The sequence below is a fragment of the Globicephala melas genome, chromosome 2 (assembly GCF_963455315.2).
Source record: "Globicephala melas chromosome 2, mGloMel1.2, whole genome shotgun sequence".
NCBI classification, from domain to species: Eukaryota; Metazoa; Chordata; class Mammalia; order Artiodactyla; family Delphinidae; genus Globicephala; species Globicephala melas.
This window is the reverse complement of record NC_083315.2, coordinates 169278903-169293969: the sequence shown is the minus strand read 5'-3', so window position 1 is coordinate 169293969 and position 15067 is coordinate 169278903. Positions and strand designations below refer to the sequence as shown.

Here is a 15067-nt window from a genome sequence, read left to right as displayed (position 1 = left end):
AGAGTTAGAATCCTAGCTCTGCCAGGAGATGGCTGGGAGCAACTGTTCAAGCTGTATTGCCTTTTTAAGTCTCAGACTCCTCTATTTGTTACATAAGAATAAATAAGATTATGAAGACCAAAAGATTACTAACTATGCTCAGTAAAAAAGAAAGAGTTCAATAATATTCTCTGCCATGATAACATTCTTATTGTATATTTATTTACACAGGGGAGAAAAACTACAAATGTAACTAAGAAAGTATTATTAGTGATTGTTACTGTGTTGCAGATACACATTTTTTTGGTTTGTTTTTTCCTTAACTATATTTCACGACTATAATACAGATTTTTTTCAAGCTTTAATTCATTTTTCTTCTGATTTCCAGAAGAAGATATCATTATTTTAATATCATTTTCTTCTGATATTCTTCAGGTAGCGGAAATGATATACAGAGCAGCACTGTCCAAAATGACTCCCCAAGGGGAAAAGTGTACTTCATGCGCACTTTCCAGTACGGTAGCCACTAACCATATGTGATTATTTAACAATGAAAATGTGGCTACTACTACTGAGAAACTGAATTTTTTATTTTACTTAATACTGCACTGGAGGGCACAGGTATGAAAGGTATCATTTTATATCTTTCTTCTTTTACCAAATTTAGGCTCCCTGAAGTCATCTCTTCCATGCAAACCTAAGCTGTATAATACACTGCAAGTAACTGAGATGGATGTGTCATTGTAATTTTTAAAAAATTAAAGAAGTATTCCTTCTCAAGATAATTAAAACAATATAAACAATATTTACCTTTTGTATGTACTCCTAATCTATAAGATCCAAATGTAAATATTTTTCCACCAACATTTTCAATTACAGATTGTGGAAGATTCTGTTGAAGCAAACAAAAAATAGTTATTTTGCCAGTGGAGCACAAAGGTAACTATTTCAAATAACACTACATTTTAAAAAAAAAAAAACCAAGTAAGATTTCTATGCAAATTTATACAGAGGGTAAACAAACTATAAGCTCTACAAAATACCAGGCCTTCATAGATCAACCTAACTTGAAATTTAAGCAATTTTCAACTTTCAATTAGTGTTAGAATTTTGCCACATTTTTGGAAACTGCTACAAAGACTGTGGTAGAGGAAATCATGTGATTCCACAGAAGCAATGTTAGAATCAGAAATTTTATTCATGATAAGGTGCTGCATAAATCATGAATGTTAGAATATAACAAAAACACATTCTGATTGCTTAAAAGACTGTATTCAGTGATTATACCAAATATGTCGCAGTACATTAGACTATAATTTTACTGTATCTAAAGTGACTTTAAGGCCAATAAGGCTACGTTTAATAGTTTAGTAGGCTTTAGTGGGATGATTTTGAGCAGAACTAAACTTATTGATGATTTCTTAGAGTAAAAACACCAGGAATGAGGAGAAAGGAAAGCACTTAGAAATCATCTTTCTGACCCTGGTATGACTATAAAGTACTATGGAGAATACGTTTAACCACCCTTGGTGGTAAGGATAATGTCTGTCCACAAAAAAAAAACCACCAAATCTTAATGTGTGCTAGATCAATGTTTCTCTTTACTTTCTAATTCCTCAGTAAAGTCTTACTCAGTAGCAGAACATAAAAGAGACCACTCTTCCCCACCACCTCCCAAAGTGACATAAATTGTTACTTCATATTCCAACAACCCTAAAAATAAATTGTAAAAGGCTCAGGGGACTCCCTTGTTTTTAAGGGCACACGTAATCATCACTTATAGAAACAGGCAATCTACATGTGTGCCATTACATTTTTAAAAGGAGACGCCACCATCTCTTCCTATGTTTAGATATTTTAGAAACCACCTGTACAGCTGGCTTGGTTATTTAAGTTAAGCCAGCAAGGTGTGTACAGAAATATGCCTACAAAGGAAGACAGGAAAAAACTACCTGAGAACAATGTTCTGTGGACATCTCTAGTAAAATACAAATCTTTCGGATAAGCGCTCTCCAGGAGAACTGTCCAATACAGTAGGCACTAGCTATATTTCACTACCACTTGAAATGTAGCTAGGGTGGCTGAGGAGCTGAATGTTTAATTTTAGTTAATTTAAACTGAAATGGCCGAGTGTGGCTGGTGGCTACTGTATTAGACATTAGTATGTTTATAGCTATTACAGTTGTAATCCAGAAATTAAGATTTATTAATTAACATCACAGAAGAACTTTTCAATTGCAAATCTTTTTTAAGTCTCAGGATATTAGATGGCAAACAAATCAAACAACTTAAATAAAATTCATATTGTATATAAATTTTCCCCAAAATATTATAAATTAATTGTAACTATACATCAAAAACCAGTGGTTCTTAGGACTTTCCTGGTGGTGCAGTGGTTAAGATTCCATGCTTCCACTGTAGGGGGTGCGGGTTCAATCCCTGGTCAGGGAACTAAGATCCCACATGCCACCCCCAGAAAAATCAGTGGTTTGCTACTGATTTAACTGGAGATATTTTTGGTTGTCACAATCTGGGGAGAGCAGACAGGCAGTGCATCTAGTTGGAAGAGTGCTGCTTAACAGCTTCCAGGACAGTCCCTAAAAAAGAAATATGTGAGGAATTCCCTGGTGGTCCAGTGGTTAGGACTCCACACTTTCACTGCAGAGGACGCGGGTTCAATTCCCTGGTCAGGGGAACTTAAGATCCCACAAGCCGCGCGGCGTGGCCAGAAATGAAAAAAATACGTGGTCCCAAAATATCAATAGTGTCAACATCAAGACATCCTGTATCAGGTCTTAAAACCAAGCAGCTGAGGAAGAAATTCTCCCTAGGAAAACAGATATGAAAGATCAAACTTGTAGGGCTTCTCTGGTGGCGCAGTGGTTGAGAGTCCGCCTGCCGATTCAGGGGACACGGGTTCGTGCCCCAGTCCGGGAGGATCCCGCATGCCGCGGAACGGCTGGGCCCGTGAGCCATGGCCGCTGAGCCTGCACGTCTGGAGCCTGTGCTCCGCAACGGGAGAGGCCACAGCAGTGAGAGGCCCGCGTACCGCAAAAAAAAAAAAAAAAAAAGATCAAACTTGTAAAGCCCCTAAAGTCCCACTCTCTAACCAATTTACTACCTCCAGAGTTAGGCTACAGAGAAAAGAACACTGACAAATTTGATTAGGAATGAGCATTAATTTCATTAATCCAAATAATTTTTCTTACCCTCAAGAAAACCAGCAGGAAGAACTGTATCAAGAGTTACCAGATAGGGCTTCCTTGGTGGCGCAGAGGTTACGAATCCGCCTGCCAATGCAGGGGACACGGGTTCGAGCCCTGGTCCAGGAAGATTCCACATGCCGCGGAGCAACTAAGCCCGTGTGCCACAACTACTGAGCCTGCGCTCTGGAGTCCGCGAGCCACAACTGCTGAAGCCCGCACACCTAGAGCCCGTGCTCCGCAACAAGAGAAGCCACCGCAATGAGAAGCCCACGCACCGCAAGGAAGAGTAGCCCCCGCTCGCCGCAACTACAGAAAACCCACACGCAGCAACAAAGACCCAACACAGCCAATTAATTAATTAATTATTAAAAATAGAATTACCGGTTAAAGAAACTAACCAGGCACTCAATTACTGAAACAAAACTATCAATGAGACAGTACTCGTTTCACATTAAATAAATCTAAGTTCTGGCCTTTTAACAGTTTTCAACTTAAATGTCTAAGAAAAAGCCATTAAAAACAAAGCTGTGTTTCCTATGCAAGATTAAAGAATCACTAAGTTCAATAAATGAGTAAAAATACTTAAACCTGGACATCCTTTGCTCAGCTCAAAAAGAAATCCTTTTCAAAATATCATTTTTATCAAAATTCTATCAATGACAAACATGTAGTATACATGGAGTCCCCAGTTTAGAATATTCTGGCTGCTGAAGTTTTAATCAGTTGCTTTGAAATATATATACACTGCTTTAAGAAAACAGTATTATAAATTTGACTAAAGCCAGAAGACTTTAACTTACTTTTCTTCTACCTTGATACCTTCTCTCAGGTTTTCTTCTACCTTTGGTTTTCTCCTACCTTGATACCTTCTCTCAGGTTTTCTTCTACCTCTGGTTCTCTATCAATTTTTCAGCTGTATTATAGACTAAATATGCATTTTGTACTATCCTGGAAAAATGACCACTATTTACAGAGTTTTTAAAAAATGGCTTCTAAACACAACTTTACGAATACATTTCCAGAGAACAAACATATGGACACCAAGGGGAGAAAGTGGCTGGGGTGGGGGTGAATTGGGAGATTGGGATTGACATATATACACTAATAAGTATAAAATACATAACTAATAAGAACCTGCTGTATAAAAAAATAAATAAAATAAAATTCAAAAAAACCACAAAAAACTACATTTCCTTTACCAGAAGCCTATTCATGGATTCAACAGTTGTATGATATTCTTTTAAAAAGTTATTAGAAACTCAAAGAATATTATTATAAAAAACTGAATAGATAATTCAGTTTGAGTCTAACATCTGAAGGCCTAAAAAATGCTCATCGTTGCAGAATTCCTTAAAAGGTAACAAGATTCTCAAATACTTAATAAACATGTTTAATACATTTTTTTTCCTAAGTGAAGCAAACGTTTTATCGAAATCAATTGTCAAATCACAATTTATCCAAATGACAATGCTACATTGTTCTTAAAAGAGTGGGCACAAATATGGCACAGACACAATCCAGCATCTATCAAAATACCATCTGTAAAGAACCTGACTTATTTCGTGCTGTGCGTGAATGTGGTCCAGCATATAAGGTAGACTCAAAACCAGTCAATTTTTTTTCTTGATAACATGAAAAACATTTCACTACTTTGCCTCAAAATTAAGCACACTCATCTGTCTGTAACAACCGTGTTTAATACATTTTTTAAAGCACCTTTTGTGGGAAACATTATTTCTGTAAAGCGTGTAAGTAATTACTGAGCTTTGAAGTCTTACAACCAAAAGTATTTATAAAATCACTGAATTCAGTTCAGTTTTTCCTGCTTTCAAAATAGCTAGGTACCGGGACCTTCCTGGCGGTCCAGTGGTTAAGACTCTGCCCAATGCAGAGGACTCGAGTTTGATCCCTGGCTGGGGGACTAAGATCCCACATGCTGCACGGTATGGCCAAAAATAACCCCCCAAAAAGCTACATACCAAATACAAATTCTGCTGTCAACAGTCTAAAACACCTTCCGCATTCAAGACTCTAAATACTTATATAAGACAATTGCTGCGTTCAGCTGGCAAATTACTTCCTAGACAATTAAGTCACCTTACCTTGATTTCACTGATTTCTCGTATCCACTCTTTTACCAGGTTATTTAATTTTCCCAAAATTAAAATCCTGTTGATAGAGCAAATATCAATCAAGTATCAAGTTGTTTGTTATTCTAGATCACTACTAATTAAAATGAAAAGGCTTTAATAGGTGGCTTCCTAAATTTTAACCAGTCTTTAAGTTATCAGAAAAGAAGTTTATAGTATTAGCTATATGTAAGCACTGTTACACTGGGTGAGGCATTCCTCTAGCTTAGCAAGGCATTCCCCTTTCTCCTGACAATGCTGTAATACTATACTAACCAAAAGTATCACAAATCAAAATTAAGGGAATAGAACTTTATATAGACGAAAAGTTTTTTCTAGTTATCACTCTTGTTTGAAATAGACATATATTGGGGAGAATAATTCTGACTTGTTGAGTTCCTCAAAACTAGTTTATTATGTTAATAAAAAATTGTAACTTAAAAAAAGATATACATATACACTAATATGTATAAAATGAATAACTAATAAGAACCTGCTGTATAAAAAATAAAATAAAATAAAATTCAAAAAAAGAAAGATATATACACACACTGACCTGCGCTGCAGTTCCTCTTCCTCTTCAAAAACGCCAAAAGGCTTCAGAGTCTCAATTAGTTTCTGGGTAAGTAGGCAGTCAGTCTCCTTGGGGGCTGCTAAGCTGATGGGAGAGGTAATGCCATAGTGCTTCTGTGGCGGCTGTGTTTGCTGTGATCCCTGCGTTGTAACTGGACTGCAAACAGAACTGGATAAAATTACTGTCAAAAAATTTCTACAATTTAAAACTAATCAGATGACTAGAATAAAATGCTTTAGTAAAATGCATTTCTAAACATAGTTGGTTCCCTGCCTTACCCCAAAAAACTTTCAATACATTTTGTTCGTTTTAAAACAAAAAGTAACACAAAAATTAAGTGATGAAAACATTAGTTCTCCTCCCACTCCAAGGATTTTAACTTTGTCACTATCTAAATATCTAAATAAACTATAAATAAGAATCCAGATCAGGGAATTCCCTGGTGGCAAAGTGGTTAAGAATCCACCTGCCAACGCAGGGGACACAGGTTGAGTCCTGGTCCGGGAAGATCCCACATGCTGAGAAGCAATTAAGGCCGTGCGCCACAACTACTGAAGCCCACATGCCTAAAGCCTGTGCTCCGCAGCAAGAGAAGCCACTGCAATGAGAAGTCTGCGCACCACAACGAAGAGTAGCCCCCGCTTGCCACAACTAGAGAAAACCCACACGCAGCAACAAAGACCCAATGCAGACCCAAAAAAAAAAAAAAAAAAAAATCCAGATCAAATAAATTGCTAGAGAAAATGCAATCTAGGATATAGTGGACTTCTTAGAAATTTTACTTACTCCTTACTTCTTGAAAAGGAGCCAAAGTCTATTAAATTGTTATTTCTAAAGAGATGAGGATATATATAAAAACACTATTTTACCAATACAACAGACTCCCCAAATGGAATTTCACATCTGACTTGCAATGAATAAAACTCTAGATAATGAGGCAAATAACATAAACATAACTTGGAGGGGAAGAACTATATTCACACTAAGCTTGTTACAGAATTTTTGGTAAGAGATTTACACTTCAACAATGACTAATCAAAAGTTTTTCTGTTTTAAGAGCAATTCCTGATTTTTACAACCAATAGGGTTTTAACTGGTGAAAAGGTATGGCATGCTCTAAAGAAAGGTTTTAGGAAATTAATCTGACTCAATTATTTTTTGGTGAAACCAATTCTTGTTTTCTTTTTCTCCCTTTTTAAATCAATGGACAGGGACTCTAAAGATAAGCAGCACAATTATTAACTAAAAACTACCTGGTCAAATAACATACAGAACCACGTAAGGACTAAGGAAGAAGCTAACATCTGAATCAGTTATTTGCCCCAAATTCTGTTCCTTAAGAAATAATTTATACACACACACACCTACTTTTTTTCAAGTTCTAAATATATATATATATACTTTTAATTAAAGTGCAATAATCTACTAAAGCAATAAGATGCCAGAATCCCATGGCAGGTAAGTCCCATTATGTATTTACTACCTATCCCTGGGTTCTGGTTTATACTATGACTGCAGGACTACGTTTTATATTGTCTTCTGATATCAACAGAAAACCTAAGAATGCCAGGAAGCCCATAGTGTTTGTTACTAATTAGTCACTAGGCTGTATAGCATTTAATCAATGCTTCCTAAACTAGTTATACATTGTCTCAATTTTAATTCAGATTTTATAGTAACATTTGCTGAATAAATATGAGTCGGATTTATTATCTCTTACAGCAATTAACTTACATCTCATCACTTCCTCCTACTACTTTAAATTGCACAGCTATACAAGGCTATGGTGTTAATTCAGAGCTGTGGATCCACATGAGCACCAAGCATCCTCAAAGACTAAATATCTTAATGTTCTATTTTTCAAATTTATGTAGCATCTCCCATGATTAGAATATACAAATTAACATTAAGTGTAAATGCATTCATAATATCTTGGTTAATACATATTTTCGTCAATCAACAAATAGTTATCATCAGGTTCCACCAAGCTGACACCAAAAAGGTGGCCCTCAAAACTGCCTACCATTTCTTCACACCACGCTCTAATAGATTCCAGATAAATTATGTATTAAGTTTAAAAAAATACACTTAACACATATCTTAGTATAATTATATTTTCTTGCATTGTTCATTGCTTCATGTGAGTTTCTCCAAGTAAACTATAGCCCTTCATGACCACCCCAGGATTATGAATACTTTTTATAAATGATTTTAACATAAGTAGAGCCAGATATGAAAACAAGTGTAAAATCCTTTCTAGCTAGACTTGGTTCATGCAAGGAGAGCTTTCAAGTCAAATGTAAATTGAATTCATGTTTTCCTACCTTAAAATAATAAACCTCTATTGGATTGTTTTGTTTTGAGCAAACATCTGCATTCTTTTCCTTTCTGAAGGGGCTAAATTCATTACCAGTTGAGTTTGGATGATCACCAAAATGACTGCCCATTCTCTGTGGGGTTAAGCTTTCTTGCAGATTCCCATTTTTTCTTTCTCAAATATTCAGGTTCTTCATTGTCATACAAAAATCAATGCTTGGCAAGATCCTTGTCTACTTCACCTGTATTACCAGAATATTGGATATAGACTCAGATTTCTTTCTTTTTTTAAAAAATCAATTTATTTATTTATTTTTGGCTGCATTGGGTCTTTGTTGCTGTGTGTGGGCTTTCTCTAGCTGCGGTAAGCAGGGTCTACTCTTCTTTGCGGTGCGCGGGCTTCTCATTGCCGTGGTTTCTCCTGTTGCAGAGCACAGGCTCTAGGCGCACAGGCTTCAGCAGTTGTGGCACAAGGGCTCAGTAGTTGTGGCTCACAGGCTCTAGAGTGCAGGCTCAGTAGTTGTGGCGCACGGGCTTAGTTGCTCCACGGCATGTGGGGTCTTCCCGGACCAGGGCTCGAACCCGTGTCCCCTGCACTGGCCACCAGGGAAGTCCTAGACTCAGATTTCTAAATTCACACCAAGTTTGTCTACTTTAATTTGAAAAAAAAAAATTGATGTCTACATTATTTTCCACATGAACATTTTGATGGGGAAACAAATCATACTCCGGTTGTAAATGTTTATTTATTCAAAATGTAGTCACATCATATAAAACCACATTTACTTGTCCCATCTAATTCAAAACAGAACATTATAGGGGGACGTTCCTGGTGGTCCAGTGGTTGAGAATCCATCTTGCAATGCAGGGGACGCCAGTTCGATCCCTGGTGGGGGAACTAAGATCCCACATGCCTCAGGGCAACTAAGCCTGCACACCGCAACTACTGAGCGCACGTGCCACAACTAATGAGCCCACATGCCACGACTACAGAGAAGCCCATGAGCTGCAAGGAAAGATCCCGCCTGCCGCAACTAAAAAAAAAAAAAAAAAAAAAGAGAGAGAGAAAGAACATATGTATCACATATCTCTGTATGTATACATATCTAATACAAATTACATATAGAACATATACTAATTCAAGAACACATATGAAAAGAAATAAAAGTAAATCACAACCAAAAGAAGGAAAGAAACAAATACATGTTTTGAAAGGTACAAGATACCTGTGTCTCCAATAGAAATGGCTTAATCTTACGCTAAGTGGCTAGACTAGGAATTCTAGGCTGCCAGATGCTCTGAATGTCCAAAATGTAGAAATATTAGCTATGATTGAGCTTTAAATGGAAGAAGTCAAAATTTTCCATTTAATTTTTAATATTAGAAATTAAGTAGAGTGATAAAACAATTTAAGGATCTTTTTGTTGCTGTTCTGTTTCTAACAAAACAAATATACACACTCCAATATCAGGTAATGTGAAGGACTCTGCTTTACAGACTTTCTCCTGGAACTATACACCAGACAGCTAGCTATCAATCCCAAGAATGCAAAGCTCTCCCTCAAATTTTTGAACACGTGAGACACCTGCCCATGTCCATCACTTTCTAGAGACATTTTTACCAGTATTTAGTTTTCTTCAGACATGATTTTAAAAATAACTTCTACAATGATATAAAACAATGAGAAAAAAACTAGATACGGAGCCACAGTATTTGTGATCCACTGAAATTTCTTTCTGGTTTTCAATTTAAATATCAAGAACAGCTGTGCTTTTCCTGAGTAACTGGCTCATTTTCATCTCATGAACATATCTGTACTTACCTTTAGGCTACTGCCTGAATTCTTAGAGCAAAACTGGTGGCCATCCAGCAAGTTCTCTACAAAAATCCAAAAATCACTGTACTTCTGTAAGAACTGTTTTAGTACCCTAATTTCTTGCTGTTTCATATCTCTATCCTGATTCTCCCTTGTCATCCACCTTTAATGCAAACACCGTGCTAGTTTTAAAATGTGACTAAAGCACTCTTAAAAGTCTCAGTCCTTTCTGGGTCAGAGCAAGATATGAACACCTATACATACAGTACATATACGAATCTTGCCCCCCTCCAAAATTACAAAAGACAGCCAAACACTCTTCCCCCCACCCCACTTTTTTGGGAGTAAGGAGGGAGAAACGAAGAGGGCACAATACTAAATATTTTCAGAATGCTTCTCTCTCTTAGAACATAAGGCATTTTCTTTATAATATTTAAAATAATTTTCATCAAGGCAAAGCTTACCCAGGACATATACCCACCTTTCCTTTTTTATTATTATTATTTTTAATTTCAACAACATTCTATATAACAAATCCATTCCAACTACACTTGTTCTGCCTCTTGGCAACTTGGTCCCACTCTTTCTACTCCCCTGCTATGCCAAACTACCATTCATACTGCTACCAAGTGTTACCTTCCTAACACACAGCTTCCTTAAAAACCCACATGACTTCTGGTACTGGCATTCAAAACTGTCCACAAAAACTGCTCTCAACCCAGAAGCAATCTGAAAAGAGACAAAGCAGGCCTGATTTCACTTCTACTAGTTATACCACTCTGGTTTCACTTCTGCCACTAGTTATGTGATTCTTGTTAAGTTGTAACTCTATGGATTTACCTTAGAATTTATTACATCTCTTCTCTACTTTGGATGGCAAACTAGAAATTTAAATACTATAACATGTTTATGACATGAAAGTCCAGTTCCCAAACACAGAAAGTTTTTAAACCAATACTCAAAAGAAAGGTCCATCCTTTCCTCATGCTAGGCTAAGACCTAACTCTAATTAGTATAAATATTTTGGTACTCAGAAATGGCAACATTTTTGTGAAACTGGCATATGACTGTAGGCTGCTTATTTTGGCCAGATACTTGTTTCAAAAGTTTAGGCATCCAATTTAACCAATACATGTGCTCTGAAATATCAAGAACCACTTTGATTACAGTAACTATAAAGCTAACTCAAATAGTGCAAGTTCCTATGATTTGTAAACTATAGTTTAGTAGCCCTACATTCAAATAGTCGAAGTATGATCAATCTTTGGATGTATCATATTGACGACCACTTCAAGTCAGTGAGGAAAGTTAAGGAATACTCAAATGAAAGACCTATATTAGTACCTGTTTTCACTAAGTGAATGAAATCCAAAGAGGACTTTCACTTTTACGAAAAAAAGGCAAAAAGCAAAAGCACTCTTCGTTTGTTTTGCAAGCGGTTTCAGAGGCAGCGTGCGCCCTGAGTAGCAAGAGCGACACTAACAAGCTTCTTCCCCAGGATATACGTATACTCAGCATCAAACTACCATAGCCTGGAACTGTGTCTGTGAGCAGCAATGCTTTATCTCAATTTATTCTATGCATCTGTTAGCAAGATGTGTATAAGGTAGTTGCTTCTTCATTTTATGCCGTTTTGGCTTACAAAAACTTTCACAGGACCTTTCTACTTTTGCATAGGGAGGGAAATCTGTATTCTTAATATGTTCTTAAATCAACTTCTAAAAGTTTCACTGCAAATCAAGGAAGCACATTAAGACGATCACTTTTTCTGTCAGACTGGAGAAAAACAAAGCTGATGTACATCTGGTAAAAAATGAAAGACTTATTATAAACCTCCAAAAATGAGCACTCTTAGCCATCACAAAGGATGTGAACATGGTATATCATTTTAAAAAGCAATCTGGCAATATTCATCAAATTTTTTTTAAAGCTTATGTCTAGCAACTTCATCTCTAGCAATCTCTTACAGAAACACTAGGACACAAGGACTCAAACTGAAGGTCCTGATGTTGGAAGACATAGCCTCTTTAATTTACAACACATTTTTAGTATATTAAATGTGTACATTAAAGCACAAATTTCTACTGCTCCTGGGGTACGAATACAATGGCTTAGAAGACAGGCCAAATACGGGCCCAAAATCCTGTTCAGCAACAATAAGCTTGAAATGAACAATGTCTACCCCAGCATTATACTTTATAGAGGGAGCATGCTTGGTATTTGTAAATAAATACCTCTCTTGACCCTACAGATTCTGGAATTTGACCCTTATTATAGGAATAATACAAAAGATACCCAAGGCTGTTCACTGGAGCACTGTATACAATGCACCAACAAACTGGAAACCACCTAAATATCCATTAATATGATATAGGACTGGCGAATTACAGTACATTCTTACAACTTAATACTATGCTATATAAAAAGAATGAGGTGGTTATCCCATGTAGTAGCATGGAAACATGGCCACAATATGTCAGGTGAAAGAAGTTGTAGAATATAATTATGATAATAGCTAATATTTACTGAAACCTCAACATATTCCAGTTAGTGTGGCAAGCACTACCTCAACCTCAACATATTCCAGTTAGTGTGGCAAGCATTCCAGTTAGTGTGACTATTCCAACGACTCTATTCACTGGGTCAGGATATGATCTCAGGCATCTGACTATAATCATAAGCCTCTATACATCTTTCACAACATACAGTCTTGTACCTTTAAAAGTTATTTGTGTATTATGTCTATACATGCATAGAAACACACGAAGCAAAACTGATTGTTGGAAGAATTCCATCTTCTAGGATTTTGTTTCCATTTGTTAAAGTACTTTTAAAGATAAATATTAACGAAGTCATACAAAAGTTGAAAATCATCTAATTCTACTATTCACCATTAAGCTTGTGATAGTAAAGAGACTAAAACCACCCCCTAAAATCATTTCCCAACAGCAAGGGACAGCAAACAAATGTTCAATTTAAATCAATAATTAGCTTTTTGATTATTAGCTTTGTAGTTTATGCTAATCAAAATGTTATTTTAAAGAACTGAAAAGCCTTAAAATGGATTTTTCAGTGTAACGCTTTGTGATTAGAAAATTAAATACAAAGCAAATCATGATTTACAGCTCTAGAAAACTGGTAAAGCACCAAAGCTATCTATCAAACTTCTTCAATCCAATTTTCCTAAAAGCACCTTTTCCTCATTTAAGTTATTTTTCCCAGAAAGTATTTTATTAGGCTGAAATTTACTGAACTAGGATCCTAAATATGTATGAAAGACAATGATAAAATCAGGAATACAAAAATAGTCTCTAACCTCAGTGACAATCTCAAATTTGGTCTGGGATTCAGATCTTTAAAGAACAGATCAGTGCAAAGTAAAAGCTTAAAATAAACATTACAGAAACAAAGAATCAAGGATATACCAAAGGAAAAGGTTAAGGAGGTATGCACTCTAAATGACTTGCAGAAGGGGAAAGGAGCAGTCTCTGCAGATGACTAACAAACAAAGGAAAGGACAACAAATCACCAATGGTGTTTTCTGAAATAGTTAATATTTAACGACTTTCTTCCCAATTTAAACAAAGCTCATGCTACTGATGAATCTCTGCCTCCTCACATTGGGCATACGGAATTGGTGGCACGTAGTACTAAAAGGGTCAATTGCCTCAAAATATATAGATCCTAGCCAACAGAAAACACTGTCATTTCTTGCTAGTTTTAGTCAGTGAAGTTAAAACTGAAAGCTTAACTTACTTGGTATTCTTCTTTAGAAGTAATCAGATAAATCACAGTAACACTTAATGGGTACATCCCAGGTGGTCCAGTAGTTAAGAATCCATCTTGCAATGCAGGGGATGCCGGTTCAATCCCTGGTCCGGGAACTAAGAACCCACATGCCACAGAGCAGCCAAGCCCACGCTCAGCAACTACTGAGCCCATGCACTGCAACTACTGAGCCCGCACGCCACAACTACAGAGCCCACGCACCACAACTAGAGAGAAGCCTGCGCACCGCAACAAAGAGACGGCGCACAGCAACAAAAGATCCCACATGCCACAACTAAGACCCAACAGAGCCAAAAAATAAATATTTTTTTAAAAACCACAGTATGTAATTTGCTGTTCAAAGGCCTTAACCTTAAACGTAATGTGCCCATTCAAATTAAGCAGGAAAAAAGGACATTGAACAGAATAGGAATATGGGATCTCTCTAAAGTATCTGAATATGCATTAAATATTAATTCTTACCAGAAATAATACAATCTCCTCTTTCACAAGAAGTTTAACACATATTTAAATTTTACCTGTAGCTTAGACAAGACAACGTATTTGCTCACTAAGACATTATTCTAAGGATGGCTAATTCACCTGCCATCCTGTGTAACTGGTACTAAACATAGTTAGAACCTAACTATAGTCTTAAAATATGTATTCCAGGTGGATCATCCAGCCAATATTTAGTCAGCAGCAGAGGCTCAAGTATAGATGAAACAATAGTTTACGCTCAAGGGGAATAAATTATGATGAATCCCAACGCCAAACTTTGGAAATAAAAGGTTGATTATACAGAGAAAGGGTACTTGTTACTGAATTGTAACAATGGCCAGGTTATTTTTCCTTCCTTCCTAAGGGCACTTCCAACTGTCCCTCTGCCCTCTCTCCAAGAGGGGCTAGAAGCAAAAACAAAAAACAGCCAAACCACAGCATTCCTGCATCAGTATTTGTCAAGCACAATTTGAAAATGAAAGAAATGTAACTAGAGAATCTAAAAAGTACAAAAATGTATCAGAAAATAATAGTCAAAAATATATTAAATCATAGTATTATAAACAGGAAATGCAATTTAGATGTTTCTGATAACCAAAATGACAGGAACACTATTCTTAAATAAAAACTTATTTAAAACTATAAAGACTACTGTAAAATGCAAGAAGCTGGTTTCTGAACGAAATATAGAGGGAACAGAAATGTGAGACAATTCTGTGACAGAAGAGGAATAAAAATATCAAATTTAAACTCCTACATTTTTTTCTTCTGCAAATCC

General features: G+C 36.3%; 1 protein-coding gene across 4 annotated transcripts in view; it reads right to left on the bottom strand.

The window, feature by feature from the left end:
• Window positions 1–15067, bottom strand: part of PAPOLA (poly(A) polymerase alpha) — a 57499-nt gene that overhangs the window by 36785 nt on the left and 5647 nt on the right. For 3 of the 4 annotated variants that reach the window (XM_030883417.2, XM_030883421.2, XM_030883426.2), the window contains exons 2-4: window positions 5871–6056; window positions 5288–5354; window positions 790–871 (exon numbers count right to left, since the gene is read on the bottom strand). In XM_030883417.2, coding sequence (XP_030739277.1) covers window positions 790–871; window positions 5288–5354; window positions 5871–6056 — 335 coding nt within the window. The remainder of the gene's footprint in view (window positions 1–789; window positions 872–5287; window positions 5355–5870; window positions 6057–15067) is intronic. The other variant, XM_030883419.2, reaches the window with a different exon arrangement.